General features: G+C 39.3%; 1 protein-coding gene across 2 annotated transcripts in view; it reads right to left on the minus strand.

Annotated features, from left to right (window-relative positions):
• The window catches only part of PHF6 (PHD finger protein 6), a 47,735-nt gene extending 25,477 nt beyond the window's left edge, over window positions 1-22,258 (minus strand). The window contains exons 1-5 of one of the 2 annotated variants that reach the window (XM_044911586.1): window positions 22,072-22,258; window positions 17,942-18,125; window positions 17,618-17,719; window positions 3,871-4,004; window positions 3,553-3,596 (exon numbers count right to left, since the gene is read on the minus strand). In XM_044911586.1, the coding sequence (XP_044767521.1) occupies window positions 3,553-3,596; window positions 3,871-4,004; window positions 17,618-17,719; window positions 17,942-18,079 (418 nt within the window). In that variant the 5' untranslated portion in view covers window positions 18,080-18,125; window positions 22,072-22,258. Of the gene's footprint in view, window positions 1-3,552; window positions 3,597-3,870; window positions 4,005-17,617; window positions 17,720-17,941; window positions 18,126-22,071 lie in introns of those variants that run through there. The other variant, XM_044911587.1, reaches the window with a different exon arrangement.
• Window positions 22,259-24,546: the final 2,288 nt, after the last annotated feature.

The following is a 24,546-nucleotide window of genomic DNA, read 5'->3' on the forward strand; positions in this document are numbered from 1 at the left end:
ATCATTCTACCCCATGCATCAGATTTTCTTTAGCACACAGCTCACAGCTCTTTTCTCCTTCCCAGTCCCTGCTGCATCCTGGGTGATTTCAACAGCCCACGGGACAATCCAAGCAAGTTCCTTGACCTTCAATGGTGTCCTCCATCAACTACCCAATTCCTATAATCACACCCAGACACCTTTAGAATCACCTAAAAATGGTTCTAACCTCTGAAATCACTATAAATCACACACACTTTGGGACCACAAAATGATTGCTTTCCCATGTACTTTCATTCTCATTGATCTTCAACCTTATCAGGACCCCCAGTCTACTAATTCCTTCTGTTTCTTTTTTTCCTGCCTTCACTTCCCTATCTTGGATTTTTGCCTTGCAAATATCCTAAACTCCCTTTTACCTTTACTACTTTGTTGAACCCACTTGGCAAAATCCCAATTCTGAACTAACCAACTAACCCCTTTCTCTGTGCTACACACAGGATCCTGAATTGCTGGAGGAAGTCACACAACCTGAGGGTATCACTATATATAAATTAACGGTTAACAACCTTAACTGAGCCCTCTATCCAGTCTGGAAACCTCACATTTCTCTAAGCAAACTTCCTCTCCCAGTCTTCACAACTATTCTTTCAAACTTTCTCCTCTCTCCTTCAATTTCCAACCCTCATGCCTCACCCTACATTCTCCCTCACAGAGAAAACAGACCAGTTAGGAACCACCCCTCCTCTTCCTTCTCTCCTATTACAACGGAAATGTTCTCCCATCACAGGGCGATTCTTCTGTTTGTGCACTGAATCTCCCTCCTTTCCGGGACCTTCAATCTCTTCTTGCCTATCAGATCCTTTCTTGTAATCATTTACATATCAACTAATCCGCTGCCCTCCCAAAAAAGGCCAACTAGGTGAAAGAAGCCAACCTGAAAAGGCTACATATGGTATGATTCTCACTAGATGACATTCTGGAAAAGGCAAAACTATGGAGATGGTAAAGAGATCCTCAAATTTAGTGTTTCAAAACACAGTTCATATTACATCAAACTAATATGAACAGACTGCATTATGGAGTATTTAGCATTTTAAGTATTAGCAAACGAGGTTACTGAGCCACATGGCAGATGATCGAGACTGCCACAGCTATCAATTCCTCTTTGCTGTAGTTCTCAAAGGGAGTCCTTGAAATATAACCCTATAAACCCCAACCACAGATTATAATCGTAAAGTAGAACACAGCTTTCCCATTAGAACAATGAAATAACCGCAAGTTCTGTTTCTGACAAAGCCCTCAATATCAAGTAAATTAAACCTTAGATAAAACTGATAAAAGCCGGGCGCCTGGGTGGCTCAGTCGTTAAGCGTCTGCCTTCGACTCAGGTCATGATCTCAGAGTCCTGGGATCGAGTCCCACATCGGGCTCCCTGCTCGGTGGGAGGCCTGCCTCTCCCTCTCCCACCCCTCCTGCTTATACTCCCTCTCTCACTGTGTCTGTCTCTGTCAAATAAATAAAATCTTAAAAAAAAAAAAAAACTGATAAAAGCCAAAATTCAAGAAATACAAACTCTGAGATGCCTTTAAATTGTAAGATTATGCTTCAAGTTCTACAATATGAGTATAAGCACACTGCATATACATCGATAATACAAGGGGTCCCAAAGTGCTACAAAAGTATACACTGAACCCAAAATTCGAAACAACTGTATCACGAATTTGAATTGTAGGAATCCTGCCAGTTATCATTAAAAAACAGTCATCTTGAAAAGTGTTAACTTAGGGCGCCTGGGAGGCTCAGTCGGTTAAGCGTCTGCCTTTGGCTCAGGTCATGATCCCAGGGTCCTGGGATCTGAGTCCCGCATGGGCTCCCTGCTCAGTGGTGGGGGGGGCGGCTTCTCCCTCTGCCTACCGCTCTGCCTACTTGTGCGCTCTCTCTCTCTTTGTCAAGTAAATAAATAAAATCTTAAAAAAAAATAAAAGTGTTAATTTAGATCTTTCTCAATAAGGTTCTCAAAACAAAAAGGTGGTCAAAATTATTTTACTTTACGCAGTCTGCAGTGACTTTTCTCTACCACTAGATGGTACTATGAGCTTCAGAAATGGAGGAAATAAAAGAAAGGGAAGCCGGCTCCAATAATCACTGTTGCCAAGCTCAACTATCCTGCCCCAGTGTATCCTTATACTTGTACTCAACAAAGCCTAACTCTTAACCCTTGGTTTACCATACACATCTGGTCACTACAATCTTAAAGAGAATCAAACACACTTGTTAAAATCTGAAGTAACGAAAGGTGGGCAAGCTTCCTCTTAACGTTTGAACAAGGTTTTTTAATTGAATTCTAGAACTAAATGAGGAAAAAAAAAGGAAAACACTACAGGTTTCTCAGTTGCACTTTATCACCTCTAAAATGTTTTGTTCTTATTATTTAAAGGCAAATTTTTGCTGAAGATTATATATTTAAACCAGCACTACACTGAAGTATTGGAACTAATGTAGAGTCCCAAAGTAGAGGATATAGCCACAATCTAAGATATCAAAAAGGGTCACAAACTTTAATATGCTAACACTGATAATTACGTAAATCTTGACACAGGAAACCACTTCCTAAATCAACAGGTTCAAACCATTCTAATTCTTTTTTTTTTATTTTAGATTTTATTTATTTATTTGACAGAGAGAGAAAGAGAGATAGCGAGAGCAGGAACACAAGCAGGGGGAGTGGGAGAAGGGAGAAGCAGGCTTCCTGCTGAGCAGGGAGCCCGACGTGGGGCTCGATCCCAGGACCCAGGATCATGACCTGAGCCGAAGGCAGACGCTTAACTGACTGAGCCACCCAGGCGCCCCTCAAACCATTCTAATTCTAAGCAACACGTTCTCAAAGGCTAACAAAAACTAAAGATATCTAATTTAAATGGAAGGATAGAACAATCTCAGATTAAATCTAAGCCTTTGTATATTGCTAGTAAAAGTATCAAAACCATCTGTTTGCAAAGGTGTGAAACAAGTCAGAATTCAATTTAAGAACTTTCCCATCCCTTTTAAAGAGCAAAGACAACTTGGCTAACTACATATAAACACCCCTAACCTTGTTTTATATAAATTTAAGGGGAAACAAACTATAAAGTAATTTTAAAAGTTAATATATTTTAAAATTGATCACTTCTTATGAACATGTCTATATTTTCAAAAAAGTACAATGTGAAAATTTAACAGGAAGCCTGGTGATCACAAAAGGTACCAGTATCTCTAGCTGATCTGACAGTAAAAAAGATCCCAATTATTAATTTTACAATCTACTAACACTTACATGAACACAGAAATCCAAAATCACTAGCATCCTTTTTTCCTAAAGATAAAATATATTCTCAACGTACTCCTTACAAAAACTTCAGGGGTAAAAATTTTCTCAAAAATCCAGATCTTTTTCACTATGTAGTTTATCCTAACACTTTTCTTAATTCTTTGAAATGTATTCAATATTGAGATACACCTTATGGCAAAAATTAGTGTAGTAGAATTCACTCAAATTTCTTCTTGATGTTGAAAAGTGGCTACATGACGTACCTTCAGAGTTATGTGCAGTTTTCTTGTGTTTTCGGCAATAAACCCTATAAAAAAAATGAAGACATCAAAAATTATCAAGTAAACAAACTAAACTCGTTTTTCAAATTAAGAAAATGAGCAATACACTTCACCCCATTCACAAGCTGGATTCCAAAAATCTTATTAAACGTCCTATGCCATTTCTCTAACCATTAAATTCCTTACCAAAAACCCCCTTTACAATGATGATGAAATGCTCTGAAATGGGAAAAACTTTTACAAAAGCCTAAAGAAAATATGACTGCTAAAAAAAACTTAAAAGACAAGTTAAATAATTACATGTAAATTCCTTGTGAAGGTTTCTCTCGTATTTGAGCTTTATCATGCAATGCACAGTGGTAGTGGTATGTCCTGTGACATGTTTTCACATCACAACCAATTGTTGCTCCAGGACAATGGCACAAAGAACACATCTACAGCAAAACAATAAAATAATTATTATTAGTGTGCGATTTTGCTAAGGCCGTGATGTCAGGTTAGAGGCATATCAATCTCTGTCAAGGAAAACAAATTGGTTATTGAAAAGTTTTGTAACTAATAATGCTACTTTTGTTTTCTCGCCTAGAAATAATGTGAATAAAATTCTACTAGGGGGTATTTTTTTCCCCCAGATTAAACATTGACAAAATTAATGGAATATTATTAATGTCTATTGTTTCACTGTGGTCAAGAGAAAATCTGAAATGTTACAAATCAGGAATGTAAGCTGTATATAACTTAGACCTTTTCACAATCCAGATTTTCCTGGAAATGGGTAACTGTGGAAAATGTCTCATACCAGAAAAAATTTTTCCTTCACACTTCCACTTAATGAAAATCGGAAAAAAAACAAAACAAAAAAACAAAACAAAACCTCACATACTATTGGGGAACTTGGTAAAATCAACTTCAAGTGAGGGAAGAAGGATAAAAAACTGAGTAGATTTTTAAATATCTCAAGCTCTAAAAATATTTTGTGATGTCAATTTGTGAAAATATGCTCATCTATTTTAATTTAATCTATGTTACTTACCTCTTGTATTATGAATTCAGGCAAATAGAAGAATGGACTCTAAACAGATCTTAATGCAATTTACCTTCTGACTTTATTAGATAATTCCTATTGTTTAACTAGCTTATGCTCTCAATGTAGGAAAAAGCTCTTCAAACAAAAAAGCACATAACAATGACTGTTAGTGGTTTTGATTAACGTATCATAGTATACAGTACTGAGTGGACTTTTAAGGAGGCTATCCTCCTAAGCTATAGATGCCATGCCAAAATAAATTCACTGTAAGGTAAATCTTAAAAACTGTTTCTTGGTTGCTAGATACCTCATTCGGAACTCTTCTCATTCCTCTATTAATTTTAACATAAAGAACACTTACCATCCTAACTTTTGGATTACTTGGCCCCTGAGCAATTTGGGTATACTGAGAAGCTAATATAAATTCCAATAAAATTCCTTACACTTCTCTAAGCAAGTCAAACACTCAACCTCTCATTCAAACTGTCATTTAAGAAATACTCCTGTCTAAGTCAGAAACATTCTCAATACAGGTACATCCCAGAAAACATGAGGGCCAGTGCCCATTATTAATACTAGGGAAATACTCCATTTCCTTAAATACAGAAACCTCAAAGTATTACTGTAAAAAGAAATATTGTGCCAAATTATCAAGCAGGAAAAGCTGTTAAATACCTTTGGGTGGCTTGTAAATTCTTGAGAAGGTGAGCATTCATACTACAGCTTAATTATGAAGTTTTATCATTTTAGCAAATTATATCTTTCATCAAAACACACACTTACTATAGAAATTTTGGAAAACACAAGGGCAAAAAGGAAATTAAAAAAACAACTCATGCTTACCAAGCAGAAATGCACTTACAGTATGTCACAATGTTTACATGCAAGTATTTTTCTATGTAATTCTGTACATACTATTTTACAACCTGTTTTTTTTATCTTAACAAGTTGAACATTACCCCACCTCTTGAAGAACTCTACTGCAAGTAGTTCATCTTGAAATTTCATCAAAAATGGATTTGCACAGGTATATTTTGAAAAAAAAATTTTGAATTCAATTAGCAAGCAAAAATGAGAGGGGAGGGACTATTAAAAATACTGTACTTGGCTCAACACTGGCAAAAATACAGTGAGATGGGTCCTCTCATATCCTGCTGGAAATCACTGTACTCTGGATAGCAGCTTGCCTTATTTATCAAAGAGCTTTTAAAAAAGTTCTTATTGGGGCGCCTGGGTGGCTCAGTCGTTAAGCGTCTGCCTTCGGCTCAGGTCATGATCCCAGGGTCCTGGGATCAAGCCCCACATCGGGCTCTCTGCTGGGTGGGAAGCCTGCTTCTCCCTCTCCCACTCCCCCTGCTTGTGTTCCCTCTCTCGCTGTGTCTCTCTCTGTCAAATAAATAAAATCTTTAAAATAAATAAATAAAATAAATTAAAAAGTTCTTATTTCCTGATCCGCTAACTTTACTATTAATCTAGTCTAAAAAAATGAGATTCAAATGATTTATATACATATCATCTTCATTGCAGAATTGTTTACAATAGTCCAAAATGTAAAACCACTCATGGAAAACAACTGAAAAATCTTTGAATTATAGCACACCCATATTTAGAAATATTCTATAGCCACTCTCCAAAGAAAACTTAATGGCATGGGAAAATGTTTATGTATAATACTAAATGAAGAATAAAGCAGGATATAAAACTATGTTAATTATGATCACAATTATGTTTATAAGTTCTTTGAAAATGGGAGGAAGTAGGTACAGCAAGATGCTGAGGGGCTGTCACTAGGTGGTTGGTTTTCTTTACAATTTCCTGTATTTTCTGATTTTTCTACAATGGGCAAAAATACTTTCACATACAAAAAATTATTTTGGGGGGAATACACTAGCAAATGCTTTTAATATCCATCTATCAGTTTATTGAGAATAAGAAGGAAACCAAATGTCCAAAATATATCAAAATTTGTCTTTGCTGGTTCTTAATTTAAATCTGCCCATGAGTTAACTACACAGCAATTTAGGACAGATAAAAATTTTTAAGTGAGAAAAAGCTCATTCTCACTTTTGTCAGTTCCTCAAGGAAGAAAGGAAGAAGATATTCCAATAAAAATGGTTTCAAAGAGTGGAAAATTCTTTTTAAGGTTAGCAGTAGGAATTTTTCTCAATTAGAATTTACTGGATCTATTTTAAGCAGCATTCATATAAAAGCCGAAATACCCACTTGTATATGAAATTCTGGCAAGACGCTAATAGCAAAAAGTACCCATAATAAAACTAAATATACAATTTAAACATGCTTATGTACCTATGAACACAAAATGGAAACGTAACTGTTATCTTTTTTTTTTTTTTTAAAGATTTTATTTATTTGAGACAGAATGAGAGAGAGAGAGAGAGAGAGCACATGAGAGGGGGGAGGGTCAGAGGGAGAAGCAGGCTCTCTGCCGAGCAGGGAGCCCGATGCGGGACTCGATCCCGGGACTCCAGGATCATGACCTGAGCCGAAGGCAGTCGCCTAACCAACTGAGCCACCCAGGCGCCCCGTAACTGTTATCTTGAAGTCTGCTATACTATACACCCCAACCCCTAAATAATTCTTTTATCCCTGAACTCCTGTGGGACTTAAGATACAGTATTCATTTTGGTTCTTACCATTTTACTTCCTTGTATGGCTAATTATGCTCATAAATGTACAGATTTTATCCATCAGTTGTTTCTAGACTTGAGTTTTTTGGAAGACTGACACTGTGCTTTACAAAGCAGTGCTTGATAAATGTGTTCACTTTAAGCTTACTGTTATTGAAGATTTTAATATCTTCCGGTATATTTTTTCTCATTCATGTTCTAATACCTACAGATTTAACATAATAATCTTCAAGCGTGTCTACAAATTTGAAGAGTCTGATCTAGAATTTGGAAAGGTAAAATTGAGAAGAACAATCCAGCTGAAGGGGCACAGAATGAAGAGAGGTGAGAATATTTGGGAGGAAAAGATTAGCCCTGTGAGATACAAGGTTGAGAATCAAGACAGAAAAAGAAAAATTAGAGAAGTTGGAAAACCAGATAGGTGGCTGTACACTTTCCTTAAAAAAAAAAAAGTTATGGGAAATAAAACAAAGACGACCTCTCTTGAAAAAAGTAGAGTCCTAGGAAAATGGGATCCCCAACACAGCAAGGCTGCAGTTGGTTGGACCCAAATAATGTTGTCCTGTATTTCTCTTTACATAAAACATTTGCCCTCAAATTTGTCACAGTCCCTACTGGGCTCCTAGCAGAAGGACTGTCAGCTGTCATTTAACATCAAGTTGGCACTACCCGTGACTCTTTCAAATGTGGGAAAATGAAAGTTAACCTGACAGGAACATGGTGAACTAACTGCGGACCTCTTCCCCCTGCAAAAATGTCTATCCCACACAGCAAATATTCTGTTGAGGGCTAATTTCCTGCCCCCAAAAGAAGTGTAAATGTCAACTGTCAGCTTATCCTGTTCATACCCTGATTTCAAGTTCTTTAAGTAGAGGTGAAAATTTGATGATACTGATTTTTCTTTCACTTTTCCTCCTCTCTTCAGTTTGCTACCTAGTAGACCTAGTAAGCCTCAAAACTCAATCACCTCTTCTGAAATGGGGAGACTGGGAAAAAAAGGCCCCATCCTAGGACAGATGTTTGCACGTCATCTTTATAGTATGGTTAGAAGCTATACTAACTTTAAATTTTTTCTTTTTTGCTACGAGTTATATATATTTAGGATGTATGGCACAATATTTTAACGTTAGTGAAATGCAACTTTGTGTCCTTTAACCAACATCTCCGCACCCTCCCTGCCTGTCTGCGGTAACCACCATTCTAAAATCTGTGAAGCTATCCTATGTTAACTTTAAGCTGTACCTGACAAACTGAGTCTCAAGGGACTGACCCACAGATTAAAGAGGAACTAAGTCACACGTAAGAGCCGACAAAGGGAACCGAAAGGACTATGACTTAGCTAAAGTCCTGTGGGAGCCAGAGGCTGGCACGTACCTGCTCCTCAGTCAACTGAACCAGGCCAGGGCTGAAATTCAGTTTGTAAAAGGAAGAAGTCCTAAGGAATAAAAGGAGAAATACTGCTTTCTCAGTAGCTATGGGTAAAGCTCAGGGAAAACTCAGCCAAGGGCACAGATAGACACAAAGTAAAACTAAAATGAGATTCCCAACTTCTAGGATAGGCAGAAAGGGATGGCTTTTGGGGGAAAAGCTAGAGTCTGATGGCTAGACAGAGTCATAGGGAACCAAGGGACAAAGGGCTTGCTAAGACTTAGCTTTGCACAGCTTAACTGCTGTGTATGGACCATGTGTATCAGTGACTGACCACCACTGTATAGATATAAATCCTCACAGCCAAGTAGTTACTACTCTCAAGACATCTGCTCCAAGAAAAGAGCTATAAACGTACGACAATGCAAGAGAGGCTCCAAAATGAGGCCATATTCTTAAGTCTGTAGGCAAAGAAAACATGCCAAAAGCACTTGAGTTGGGAACAGGGTACCTAGGGTATCTGCACAGGAGACATGAGACAAAAATAAAGTGAGGGCAGTCCACCTTACACTGGTGTCTGTTGTTTTCAATAACAGATAACACTGCCTCCAGTAAAAACCAGAATGCGGGACAAGGCAGTTGGGGTAAGTTTTCAGAGCTGCCTAAAAAAATGCTCCTAAACTCCAGGTTCATTGCTTTCCTTACAGGAATAAGTGACACCTATCCAACATGGTTAGAAAGCTCAGAGTGACCTCTGAATTATCTGGTTAAGTGACAGCTGTCTGATTTACAGGTTAAAAATTCCTAAGAAGAGAGGTGCCTGGGTAGCTCAGATAGTTGAGCGACCAACCCTTCATTTCAGCCCAGGTCATGATCTCAGGGTCCTGGGATCGAGCCCCACATCAGGCTCCATGCTCAGTGCAGAGTCTGCTTGAGATTCTCTCCCTCTCCTTCTGCCCCTCCTCCTGCTCTCACTCACTGTCTCTAAAAATAAATAAATCTTTTTAAAAAACTCCTATGGGGTGCCTGGGTGGCTCAGGTGGTTAAGCGTCTGCCTTTGGCTCAGGTCATGATCTCAGGGTCCTGGGATCAAACCCCACGTCGGGCTCCCTGATCCAGGAGGAGTCTGCTTCTCCCTCTCCCTCTGTGCGCACGCACACTCTCTCTCTCTCTCAAATAAATAAATAAAATCTTCAAAAAAAAATCCTAAAAATAGCACTGCATGGTAGGGTGGAACATGAACTCAGGACTGTTTCTGGTTTATGCTAGGGCTACAATTAAAAAAAAACAGTTCAGCATTTTGAAGAGCGTCTTATAAAAGCACAAATTTCACATTATTAATAATAATAAACTTTATATAATAATTAGGTCTAAATGGAAAGCTAGTAAGCAAAAATGACATCTGAAAGCCATCAAAGTCATCAGAAAAGCACACACCTGATAGGTTAGGACCTTAAATTCCAAGTGTTTCTAAAAAACAGGGCCACTGAAAAGTACTTGTTTTTACTAGAGTAACAGACTAAATCTAAGCAGTTACTGAACAAATCAGTTCAGAAATCTTTTTAGAACTGGAGGGCCATGAACTAAGTAAGCCTATCAAGTCCGTCCTTAACCTAGTCCCCTGACCTTGCTCTGAATACCACATACTCCATACTCATACTTTATGAGTCATCACTGATGAGCAATTTAAATTCTCTTGTAGCTTTTCAAGGGTTTTTTTTTTCACCTGAAAACATTCAGAGTTTTTCTGAGCTCAGATCGATAGGTTCAGGCTGTTCTCAGGTGTAGGTCTCTCAGGCTGAGGGTACTCTAAACTCTAAACATGCTGCCTGCTATTCTTAATCAGTGAAGAACGTCAAATACACATCCATGCTCAAGTAAGTACCAAGATATACCCCCAAACCAGACATAGATTATTTTACATTACTGGTTTGGGTTCTCCTCCATTAGCACAAATAAATGAGAACTAGTTATATAATGACATAAATTTACATTATTCCCAATTACAAAGAAGTATTTAATGAAGGCAAAGGAAAAAAAATTAACTTATTCAGTAATAGTCAAAGACCTGATTTTCTCCATCACTGGACTTGAAGTTTCTCTTTCGCCTTACATTCATTCTCCTTAATCACCTCCAAAGTAAAGCAAAATTCATTTTAATATAAATGACAGGTAAAATATTTGCACACATTAAAATTAATCTGCATGCCATAATCTGAGCTTTATAAAAAAATACACATATAGATGAATACACTCATGATGGATTTACACTTAGTTACACAGACGACAATGAGGCCAGTGAACAAATCTGCAGGAAGAATTTACCTGTTTTTCCACAAAAATACCCTAAGGCAGGGTCCTGCAAGTCCAATCCAGCCCACCAGCCATTTCTGAAAATAAAGTTTTATTGGAACACAGACATTCTCATTTCTTTGTGTATTGTCTGTGACTGCAACTGAGACAATATAGCTGGCAAATCCTTAAATATTTATAATCTGGCCCTGGACACAAAGTTTGCCGACCCCTCTCCTAAGGCAATGGTCCATAACCAAGAGTGTTATTCAAAAACAATTGGCGGGGGGGGGGGGGGGGGGAGCACGGGCACCTGGGTGGCTCTTGGTTAAGCATCTGCCTTCAGCTCAGGTCATGATCCCAGGGTCCTGGGATTGAGCCCCTGTGTTGTCAGGCTCCCTGCGCAGCAGAGATGTGCTTCTCCCTCTCCCTCTGCCCCTCCCTCCACACTGGTGCACGCGCTCTCTCTCTCTCTCTCTCTCTCAAATAAAATCTTTTAAAAAAATTATTTGGGAACCTTTTTCAAAAGATACACGCCTGCAATCCCCTGCTCACTCCCCTTCAGATTTCATAGTTGGGTAAGGACCACTGCTCTAAGGATTTAGTAGCACCACTGACCGATCACCTGGTATCTTCTGCTTCTCTGTATGCAGTGAACAGCCGTAGCATTCTATGCACTGTGGGCACTCCGTTTTGTCCTTACTGAATGCTAAATGAGCCATTCACTCTACTTTAAAATAGAACTGGCATTTAATACTTACCTAGTATTTTTGCCCACTTCCTCCTCCTTGAAACTCTCCCCCCTCTGACTTCTACGACATCACTTTCCCACTGGAACACATTTCAAACGTCACTTTCTATGAAGCCTTCTGACTTCCCCAATAGAATTACTGATGCTCCTCCATCCCAGCTCTCCGGTGGCATTCTCTACATACTCCTAAGGCTAAACTGTATGTATTCACAGTGGCACTGCCACCGAGGTGTCTCGCCTTGTGCTTGGGACAAAGTAGGCACTAAATTAAATAACCGATAAATGGACAGAGAGATGAACTCTAGATTCTAGGGCGAGGGCTTGACAAATACCATGCCCAGGGAAACAACAAAAATAACACCACACTGGGCCAGGGAATGTTGAAGAAACATGCAAACCCTCCTGGGTGAGGCATACACAGCTCTCCACCATCCTGAACAAATAACCAACTGGATTTTTTCCCACTAGATTTCTCTCCTTTTCAAACCGCTAGAGCTGCAAACCACACTAGAGCACTGATTAACCAAAAAAGAGGAATTTTATGCTCTACCATTACTTCCCTGGCCAATCTACACCTAGCCCATTATTAAGGTTTCACACTATTATCCAACTGAAGCTCTTCTCCAACAATCCAACAATTAATGAGTGCCCACCTATTGATTAGAACGCTATTGAGCACAAATGAGACATCAAGTACTGTGCTAAGTGTCTTCCATGCATTATCCCCACTTAATCCTATGCTAGGCCAAGAGAAGAGTCTCCACCCTCCCAGAGACCAGAATATAGTGGGGAAGAAAGGCTTGCACACATGTAACAAATACCATGCATATCATGTTAAACTCTATGACAGAGGTGAAGTTTGAGCTGAACTTAAAAACAGAACTGAGAGGCAGCTAGGAAACAGCTAGGATGAATAATATCAGTATGTGCACAGCAGTGGGGACAAACAGATGTTTGGGAAGCCAAGAGGACAGAGAATGAGATCAAGAATGGACAAGGGGAGTTATGACTTCTGAAGGACAGGCTGAGGCCTCTGGGTATGATTTTGTATCACGAAGGCGTCAGTGCAAGTTCGAAGTCAGGGAAGTAGAGATCCAGCAATTAGCAGCAGTATGTTGGAAGGATGGGAAAGGAAGACTGCGTACAGGGTAACATTACGAAAGAAAAGTCAGCAGAGACATCCCAAAGGAGAACCAATGTGACAGATGTGTAAGAAGAGTTGAAGGTAACGGATTCAGAAAGAGAATCGGGGTTCCGGGCAGGGAAGATGATGAATAATGGCTTAGACAGGTTGAGTTTTAAGATGCCCTTGCAGGACATTTACGTACAGCAGACAAATATGCTGCCATGATTATATTTCATTCTCCACAATGACTACTGTATATCCCTTTTCTCCTGAAAACTGCTTTGCCTGTCCCCATCCCCTCCTATCCAAGATGAAATTCCTGCCTAAGGTTTAAAGACCTTACCATTATCCCACCTTAACTCGAATCCATTACTGCCGGTCTCAATGACCCATTCTGGTAGTTAACCTATTTCCTGGACTCATTCCCCCCCTCCCTTTTTTAAATGTTGCCATTTCTAGGAAGCAGTCTTACTTACCTAAATAGGCAAGGCTCCTCCCACACAGAAAAAGGTGTACCTATGAATTGTCATATATGCAGATTCATGGCATACCCAATATTTAGATCATAAACTCTCAAAATCAGATACCCCATTTCTCTAGGGTGCCAAACACTCCATTAGAACCATGTTAAACTGGTCTTTCCATTTTTAGAGGCCACAAAAAATATCTTGAGGGTAACAAAGAATCAGAATACTCTCACCTAGTACGTATATAAGATTTTTGTCCTAAAAACTAACAGTGCTATTAATACATGTTAAAAGGAGTCTGATTATGTCCGAAATCCAGTAGTATTTCCATATTTTTCAAAAAACTACTAAGCTCTAATAATTATATTTTTTAAAATCTGATTTTGGGTTGGGTAGCTTAAAAGGCAGTCTAGTATAAGCTGGGGTGATCAAGAGTTCTAGCTGTGGAGTTCACTGGCCCTAAAGTCAAATGGCAGCTCTGCCACTTAGTAGTAATAGGACCTTAGGCAGGTTACTTCTCCAGGCCTCAGCTTCCTCGTCCATAAAGGGAGAATTAATACCTCCCATCTCACATTATGATTGTCAGGATTATAAAGAATCATGTATTTAAAGTACTTTGCCCACATATTAAGTGTGCAATAAATGTTAGCTATTTCTACTATCGGGAAAAAAAAAAAAAACAGGAAAAATGTTCAGAGGCTTTCTTTAAACGTGTAAAATTTAGTTTGAAAAGGGGAAAGTTTGGGGCGCCTGGGTGGCTCAGTTGGTTAAGCGACTGCCTTCAGCTCAGGTCATGATCCTGGAGTCGCAGGATCGAGTCCCGCATGGGGCTCCCTGCTCGGCAGGGAGTCTGCTTCTCCCTCTGACCCTCCTCCCTCTTATGCTCTCTGTCTCTCATTCTCTCTCTCTCTCAAATAAATAAATAAAATCTTAAAAAAAAAAAAAAAGAAAGAAAGAAAAGGGGAAAGTTTAGGAGTGACCTGTGGATACTCATCAAGTATATGAAAGATTTTCCAGTTTTAATAAAGAAAAAACCCAAATACTTCCTTTAATGGAAGGAGAGAGACCTAGAATAAACAGCTTAAATTAAGTGAGATAATTAAGTTATAAAGAAGGATGAATTTCTCAATTCTGAAGAGTGTCATATAATTATGGTCATGATTCAAGTTGCTTGGGTAGAATCACAACCTCGGGATATATTTAAGAATAGCAGAGATGAAAATGTTTTGTTGGATGGCTTGGAGGCAATCTTGCATAGGGGTTGAGGAAGGTGAACTAAATGGCCTTCTGAACTCCTGTTCTCAGAGTGATACATCGGACACAGTTACCAATTCCAACGGTAACTATCCGATGTAGATACTCTAAATGATTTCACCACCTAGCTTCAACCAGAAAGAGTATGTTCTTCAAATGTACTCCTCCCAAGTATCTCCTTAAAGAAAATGAAAACGGGGACGATGATTCATATAATTTTACTTGGAAATTTGCATTTCTTGGCTCGATGGCTGGAGAATTAAGAGTAGATGGTACAGATGTGGTGTCTCCATATGGCTGCAAAAGGAACTGGAAACCATTCTGGAAAAATATATATCTGTCTTAACTGCAAAAACAAAGACTCAAATGATAAAATCCTTAGTACTCTGGCACATTCTTCCTGGTCCATCTTGGTGCCGAAAAGTAATGCAAAAGAGATGAATGTGCTCATACAGAATTGCTTTCCTCCCCTGATCTTTGTGACTGACATGAAAACCTTGGAAAACTGCTGGTGGCAGTAAGAACACAGAAACCACATACCTGTACCTCCTGTTCTGTGATCTCCCACTCTCTCAAGACTCTGACCCATCTGGTCACCTAAACACTTTCACTGCAAGCCCCAGACTCTTTTCTCTTTACTTTTCTGTCGGGCAAGTGAGCACCTATCTTAAGCCAACACCAGGTATAGGCTGGAACCTGACTTGGAAGCACCCAGGAACCAGCACTCCTATTTATTTTCAACAGGTATTCATGACCTATTTTTCACCTAGAAATCAAAGTTAAATATATGAATGCTACTCTAGCCCTATCCCCTATGTAACTTATTTAAATTCTGACAGTTGGGAGAAGGAGAAGAAGCAAAACTATGTACTAGGCTCAAGAGTTCCCTCCTTGTGACCCTATTCCTTACTACTAGATGCCCACAGCCTCAAAATAGCTTTTTAAACATCTTTCCTAAGGTAACTCTATCTTTCATAGAACTGTTTAGCCACGGGAACATTGCTGTTTAGTAAGCAGTGATACAGCATTATCTGTTTACCATTGGCGAAAAGACAAATAAGTTAACAACCTGTCTAAAGTTACATAATGTGTCAGTGGTGGAGTTATTGGAAAAAAACAAAAAACAAAAAACAAGCCTCATGACTTTCCCAGCCAGCATGCTTTTCACTAGCCTACAATGCCATTAGCAGGATATTATTATTTATAAACACTAACTACAATGGGTGCTATCATTTATCAAGTCCTAACCACGTGCTAGGCACCATGCTAAGTCCTGTATAGTCTCTCTTTTAATTCTCACAATATCCCTGTGAGACAAGTCCTGTCACTATCTCCTTTTAGCAGGTGAGGGAAACATGGCGCAGAGAAGTAGATAACTTGCCCAGGGTCATCCAGCTAGTTAGTGACAGAGCTAGGATTCACATCCAAGTCTGTTACTTACTATAGCTTGTGGTCTGAACCTCCAATGTTCTTCCACTCCCTAGATCAAGGGACAAATTTAATTCTTTATAACTCACTACACTTGGGAAAAAATTAACTCCCTGCACCATACCATTAAAAATTAATCAAAACAATTTATATTAGTGAAACCTGTACAAAGTTCTGGTGCTCTCTTCACAAACAAGTCCAAATAAATGAAATCTCCACTGGATTTAGCAATGCTGCCAGATGTACACTGCTGCTTCATGTAAAACTAGGCCTTGGATTTGTTAATAGTAAGTAACATTAGAGACCAAAACGGCTCCCGTTCGGACCAGAGCTGTCATGCCAAGTGACAAAAATGCTAACAAGTCAGGACGTAGAAGCATTTTCCAGGCATATTCATAATGCCAAGGAATAAATAATGGGGTAATAAGGTTTACAGTACAACCACTTTCAGGTAAATAGTATTCTTTCTTTACATCTGAATTTGTTTTTAAGGACTAAGAAATAAAAACATACTGCTCTGTTTCTCAAAAATCAGCAAGCCTTAAAAACATGAGGAAATCTGAAACCACCAAATAAAAAATCACACTAAAAAAAAAATGAAGCATTCTATTACTACTACAGTTTTGGGGGTGGGGGAAGATAAATACTTTCAGTTAAGGTCTCACTGCCACAAAAACTGTCTGACCTCTGAATTCCCATTTGCGCCAATACTGATCCTAGGGTTTTAGACTATCCTAAAGCAAGTCTCAAATCCTTGAACTTCTTCATATTGCATTTTTCCCCCTACTGCTACAAGACTGACAACTTCTAAGAAATCGTTTATTCCTGGTCATCGAAATGATAGTTCCTAGTTCTGCTCCTCAGATTCTTTGTGAAATATGAGATTATCCAGTGCCTAAGAACATAGACTTATGTTCTGCCCAACCCATCTTTAAAATAATGGAGCACTTAATAGTGAAGCTACTGACGGCACGTTTGCAGATATAATTTCAGTAAAGGGTTCAAAGGAGAAAAATAATAACCAAATGAAGAGACGTTGTTTCAATGTAAACCATAATGGATCATAAATACCAACTGAGATGATGTTACTTTTCCAAAAGAGCAACATAGTATCCTGCCAACCTGGTTGCTAGAAGAAGACAATTACAGGATCATTCAATGTAGCAGAGTTTCACACAAACAGTAAAAGCCATCAAAAGTGATACTAAGTTATAAATGCTGGGTTATATAGCTGAACCACAGTCATACACTGCAAGTGCTAACATTTTCCTGCTGAAAGGGTACGGTCATCTTCATTTATGATGACCACAATGACTTTATGATGGAAGATGAAAAGACATCTGAATTATGAAAATTCACCTGAATGAAGACTTCAACACATGATACATTCAAATTAAGCAAACTGCTTGTTTTCTCAGTCAACACAGCCTCCAAGAAGATTCTGATTCTTTTTGAAAAGGAAAACAAAGTGAATAATATAAATATTGATTCACTCCTTTTTTGTTGAGTGGTAAATAAGTTAAGCCCAACCTTGGAATTTCTGGTTTGGGGGCGGGGGGGGGGGGGGGAAGACTGCAATTTAAAAATCATAATGTTAATAATGCAATAACACTGTAAACTAAGCAATTTCCTCCTTAATGAGCTTAAAATAAGTTTTATTCTCAAGAGGCAGAAATACCAACTTACCAGCTTCGTGCCTCTTTTAATTTCCTTTTGGACATCTTCAATAGAAAATCCACCAAGACTTTCGTTATCAGAGTGTGATGATACCAAAGCAGATGAAAAGAGCTATAAATTACATTTAAAAGAAATTAAGGTTCACATTTAAAGAAATTGCAGTGAAACAGTGAATAAGATGTTAACTTTACAAGGAAATTTTCTAGTAAAAATGGCATAGCATTAGTGAGAAACCATCTGTTTAAAATTTTAACTGAGTTTTTTCGTATTTGGGAATATTCATTGTCAGGATTCTCAGGGTTTCAGGTGTCTCGGTTGCCAGCCTATACTTACCATGCACTTATGGTGTGCTGCCACCTTCTGGTTTTCAGATATAAGCAACTGTCCACATTCCTTGTCTCTATTTGACTTACAAAAGCCACATTTGCGCTGTCTTGTAGGCCCCTTTTTCTGTTCAACTGAGCTTGACATGATTTTTAAATTGCTTTTAGAATGCCACTTTAAGCCTCAAGAAATGCTACAGAGAATAAGAAGGGCAACAAAATGGTTAATTTCACTTTAATACCCGTTTGCACAGTCATGTAAGTTGTTTAATATTTAACCTAAGTTTTAACGTATGCATTTTAAAATGGCTATTTAATATAGACAAATTAATATTAAAACCTATGATGCCTCTGTAATGAAAAAAATGAACATATGCATAAAGACAAGGTAATGAAATAATTCAGGAAAATCAAACTGCTCCCAAATTAGGGGATATGTGAAATAATTAAAACGATTTCTGTGTGGATCGATAAAAAATGTACAATGTGTGATACTAAAACAACCATCTGCTGACATAATTAATATAAAATATTTTTCATGTACAGCTAGATGCCTCTTCAAGGAGACCAAGAATTATGTATCTAAGAGCAGAGCAGAAACTTCTAAGAGAAGGACACAATATCCAGAGTGAACAGAATTCTAAAATTGCACAATTCCTTAAAGTTCACATATTGATAAACCAACAAAAGACAAATGAATGCACTTAACCATGACTCTGGAACATTTATTTTTTTTAAATTTGAATTATTTTTAAGTTTTAAAAAAAATCATGTATACCTCTTTAACAAATTTTTGCCATTGTATTCCTTTTTAGAGTAAAGAAAACTTAAACTTATAACAGTCTATTCAAAAAAGCATGCTTTAGGAACCAATTATTTATTTTAAAAAACTATATCATCTGACTCTGAGGCTTACTCCAGAAGCCTGCTTATCAAATTAAAGTTACAAATGGACAGTGGAGTTCTAAATGTAGTAACTTCCACATTAAATTAGCAATATTATATAAAAGGAAGGAAAATTTTTCTGAATGGCCCTTAAATCTAGTCAAATTATAGGTAGCGGAGTCAAACAAAAAAAGGGAAGAAAAGCTCTAACACAGAAGGTTTCAGATTTAGATCATCAATCTCAACATGGATTCTTAAGAATCTGAACAAGTGTAAAATCGGTGATGTGTCTTGTGTGGTTTTCCCAAATCAACCAAACTAAGCAGTTCAGGATCCAGGTTGCTACAACACACATCACAATCAATAACATCTCCAATTTTTGTCTTAAAATTTACTGAAATTCTTCCTGTTTTTCTACATACTTGAATATTTTCATGATACTGTGTTGAAAATTGGACTCACTAACACTACATCGTAGCTTTCTGAGAAGCACTTGCTCCCCAACAAGAACAGTAGCAGCTGGATGCCAGCAAGGTGGTAGCTGCAAACCATTCAGGGTTTTACAATATAAAAATACAGACATGGAATTAAAATTTAAGGTGAAGCCACAAAGAAACAGGTCTTTTTATCAATTTAGACCTAGGGTTGTTTTTGTTTTGCTTTATCTTGTTTTTTAAAAACAAAACTTCAAAGGCCTTGGCAGTCTCTGCGTTGATGGGTTTAACAAACTCTTAATGCTATCTACAATTTTAAATACCTCAGTCTTCCAAATGGCATCCGATACTTTACAACAGTACCGTATTCATAGCACTGGCTATAAACCATGAAACTGATTGAAAACAGGCAGCAAATACTTTTAGGATTAAAGAAAAAAAGGACATAACAGAGAAACAAAAGAAACAAAAGGGGAAGTGTGTTTGCATTTGTACAGGCAAATATGTGTTCAGTTGCTTTATCAAGAATATAGCTGCCAAAATCTTTAAAATCAACCATGCAAAACACCAAAATTCACAAATAGCGCCAAAATTTGCTATGTGAGTTCTAAATTAGCTTTCTTTACTACTATGCAATGAATAGTAGGCACTCTGAAACCACTGTAATGTATTCAGCATTTCTCCCGGTCATCCTTGGCCAGTTCAAAGGATGGCACATTACGAATCTTATCTGTACAGACATCTTTAATGTGTAATTTCTGTACAATCCTAGCCTACGCTATAAAACCGGTTTAAGATCTTAAAAAGGTCCTAGAGTAGAAAAGCACTTTTTATTCTTGAAATTAATTCTGAAAATGGTGTCCCTCAAATTCTATCCGTATTGAATTCTGCCTCTTTGAATTTATAAACAGGTACATTTCTCCTCCTAATTTTGAGAATTTCCTTTTCCAGATATCAAAGACCCAAAAATCTAAGAGAGGAAAAATGGTACGCTTTATTTTGCATTCAGAAATATTCTAGTGTCTTAATCAGTTTAAATTGGTAAAGCAAACAGAAACACAAAAAAAGTGCACCAAACCAATTAAAAACTTTCCCCAATGTACAATGACTAAATGGATTTTTCCACTAAAATTCAAATAATGCATCTGTGCATATCTTGCTAATTTTTTACAGCCTTCTAGTAAAACATGAAGTGGGGAACATCATGGAAACAATGACTCCTAACAAAAATGTCTTTATCATAAAAATACAGATTTTTATCTAATGCTGTCTCATTTGTGGTCTCTAGTTAGGGAAAATAAGGGCATTCCAAGGACCAATATTAAGGGATTCATAATGATCCACACAGCTCTATGGCCTTTTAATTTCAGTATAAAAGGTTTTTCAGCGCATGCAGAGATCAAACTTTGATGCTTTCGCCCAACAATGAAACCTTTTCCTTAAAAGAAACAGAACATTATGGATAATGTTATAAAGCAGACATAAAAAAGCAAAGGCATCGGTGTGAAAAACATCATTTAAATGTCTGGCAAAATATAAAAGCTCGATTAGTTAGGCTGAAACAATCAATGCGTTCCTGATTTTACAAGATGCTGTAAAGCACCAAGGTAGAAATAACCTGAAACATCAAGGAGAGCATTCAAGAACCCAGTCGAGAGCTCATTCAATGTCTGGTATCTGAAAGACCATTTTCACAGAAAAACAAAACAAAACAAAACAAAAACTGCAGTTCCGGAAGATCAAACAATTCCGCACGCAATCAAGCTGAAATATACAGTTCAGAATATATAAACGTGATCCCCAAAGAAGCAGTATTTCTGTCAGGAAAGTTACAGCGGAGAGAAATAAACGAGTAAGAGATGAACCGGAAGGGCACCTGAATTTGGTTGCACGATATTATTACATGTTTCGCACTGCTTTTTGCGGTTATTCAAAAGGAAACTGAAGGAATTTTCCAGTTGCTTCAAACCCAAGGGTAAGAAAGAATTTGAACTGTATGAATAAGACCTGATATTACGTACTAAGCCGATGAAAACAAAAGGTTTTTCAAAAAGAAAGGATTTTTCAACTTCCACGCAGGATATCGAAACGAACAAATTTCAAAAGAATGCCGTGCTGTTCGTCCATATAATAAAGGATGGTACACATAACGTACCGGATCCTCTCCCCGTTATTTATTCCTCAATACACACTAGACTCCAAGACCTCCCTCTAATCAAGCGCTGGATAAACTCGCAAAACTATCTTCCTCTAAAACACTTTAGCAGGTCCTTTCGGTCGGCAAGTCAGGGTCCCCTAATCGTCCTTTTCCAATCCTCCCGAATCCAGGAAGCTATCCCACCACTTTCTTTAACCCTCCTTCCCCAGGAGTTCGCCCTCAAACAGTCTTCGTTTCAGATCTCAGTTTCGCCCCTAATTCCCCCCACCCCAGAGTTCCGTAAAGCTAACCCTCTTGCCATCCTAACCATTCTTCCTCTTACGCTTCCCAAACTGGGAGTCTCCCTCCTTCCCAAATATGTCCTAAGCGATGGCAAAGACTAAAAATCCCCAGTATTTTTTCCTCCCTAAATGCTGCGCCCCCTCCCCCGAAGTCTAGGCTTAAGCCTAGCCTCTCCCTTAGCTCCTCCAAAGCACTTTTCTCAGCAGCCTCTCTGCCAAGCGCCTTCAACGAGCGGCGCTTCTGGGGTCCTTGACAATAAAGCGAGACCACCAAGAGTCCCCCTTAACAACGGGCAGGGGCGGCGGCCTGGCCATCGCCATCCTCCTTGTCTTCTCCCGCCGGGCAGAGAATGGGGGGCCCCAAGCTACCGTGGGGACTCACCGGCGGGGCCCAGAGGCGAACGGCAGCGGAGAAGCGCCAATGCGGGGAAAGAGAAAGAAGTCGGTGTCGGTTCTCCGGCAGCGCCTGGGAGCGGGGCTCTGTCGCCGGAGGTTGTTTCCTTTCATTCGAGGAGAGACGGGCTCGCGGAGCGCCCTTACGTCGCCCCCCTCGCACGCAACGACTCAACACAGCGTTAATACGTCTCGAGCGCGCCGCGGGCCCCGATTGGCTGCACGGCCGGGCAACTGAAGCCGCAGAGCCATGGCGCATGTGCGAAGGCCGCCCCCAGTACGGATCGGGGCGGCAGGCTCCGCCTCCTGCTCGCGCGCGTACCTTCTATTCTCCGGTCCGCCGCTCAGCCAAGTGTTTGGGGGCCGGATCCGAGGAGATAGAGAAAGAGATTCAAAGATATCGCTGTGGGTCGGGCGGAGAAGGGGCAGGGTTGGGACTAGAAACCACTGGACAGGGGCTCTGGGTAGCCAGTTTTCAATAGTGATTCAAGTGGGTAGGCCTGATCCCTTGCACTTGTTCACCGAGGCCTTTTCACATCCATTATTTCATTGTACTCTCGTGGCATCCCTTTGAGGTCCTCCGTTCTCTCATTTTACTGCCAGGAAAGACTGAGAAGCTCGTAGTGGAGTCAGTCGGCCTGGATTTCAATCCTCGGGCAAATCATTTTCATCCCCGTACCTGAAAAAATTTTTTTGTCTTTAAGATGGGGATTAAAAATAGGATCTCACGGGTTTATTGTGAAGAAGAAATGAGATAATGCAAGTTAAGCGTGTATGAGCGTCCCTGGCATATAACAGGCCCTCTATAAATGCGGAGATTATCATAATCAGAAAAAGATAAGTGCTTTTCTTTGTAACTCAACACAGGTAAACGCGACAGCTAATCGAGCGCTTTCCTCTTTGATGTATGGAGCCTGACTGCTTGGGTTTGAATCCCAGCTCCCCCACTTCTAGCTCTGTGACCTTGAGCACGTTGCATTACCTCTCCGTCCCTCAGTTCCAGCACGTCCAAAATGGAGATCACAATGGTATCCATCTCATAGAGCTGCTAAGAGAAATGAGTTAATACATGTAAATCACAGAATAACACTTGGGCACATAGTATGCCCTGTGTAAGGGTCAGCCTTTGTTATTTTCTCCTACGCTCACAGACTAAAAGCCAGTGGTTTAAAAAAATAAATAAAAGCCCTAACAAACCAATGAAAATTTAAAGATGCCCGCTACGTAGCTATTTTTCCTGTAAACGGGGGGGGCGGGGGCGGGGGCGTGGTGGATTTCCATTGTTGCGATCCAATGCTGTTACTACACTGTTTCATCCTTTTAATTTTTCCCTGCAATGTCAACCTTAAATTGTAATCCTAGAGAAAACAGTGATCGTGTTCTTGTAACATTGTATCCCATACAAACAGGTATCAAAAAAGGTTGGACAAAGCAGTCATTTAGCCGCACGGGACCCTCAGCCCTTTTACTCATCTATGCACTCATTTCAACGATTTGATTCAATAAACATCAGCGAAACTACTAAGTTCCAAAACACAAAAGAGATACAGATCAACTCAATCCCTAACCTCAAGTTCATGGTCTAAAAAGGGAGACAAAGAAGCCAACAGATAAGGTATGGTGTGATAAATGCTATAGAAAGGTAGTGTGCCCGGTACAGCCATCCTCCACCTATTACGTACAAGGCCCTATGCGAAGGTAGAACACAACAGTGAATAAGACACAGCCTTTGCCCTCAACTATTTACTGTCTAACAAGGAAAAAACAAATAGCTATGATAGGAGATGGACTGCAGCACTTGCCTTAAGAGGTGGAAAGGAAGTGCAGGAAATGTTCCAGAGAGGAAGAGCTCAGCAACCCTAGTGAGTTTCAAGCCCCAGGTCTGCTAGCCAGTTTCAATTAGCATGACTGATACATGCAGCCTGTTATTTCAAGGACTACAGAAAGGAGTCAGATTGCGATAACACGCTATTAACAATGCCTGAGGATATAGCACAGGATCTCTTAATCTCTTATTGATCCACGAGCACACTCCCACCAACACTCTTCCAGTCCTTCTTCAGGCTCTAGATCCCGCTTTCTGTACCTCATTTCAGCAAAGGCCGTAACTTCCTGACTTATTTAGAGTTGGGCCATCTGAGCTAAGTGACTTTATCTTGTACACCCATCCTTTCTTGCTTCCTTCAAGACTCAGAAAGAACTGTCCTTCCAGCTTTTTAAAGCTAAGGCTGTAGTTTTAATCACGTCTCTTCCATGCTCTAGACGAACTGCTTCTCTACTTATTCCCTGCTGTCGTTTGCCTTCAAACACTTAGGATTCTTCTACCTTCACTCCCAGACTGTGTTCTCAGCCTCCGATTCCTTCCCAATCACACATTCAGCAGGCATACATATTCTCTGTATGCCAGGTACTATGGCAGACCCTGGAGATTTGAAAAGAAGTAAGAAACAGCTCCTGCCTTCAA

The sequence above is a fragment of the Neomonachus schauinslandi genome, chromosome X (genome assembly GCF_002201575.2).
Source record: "Neomonachus schauinslandi chromosome X, ASM220157v2, whole genome shotgun sequence".
NCBI lineage: Eukaryota > Metazoa > Chordata > Mammalia > Carnivora > Phocidae > Neomonachus > Neomonachus schauinslandi.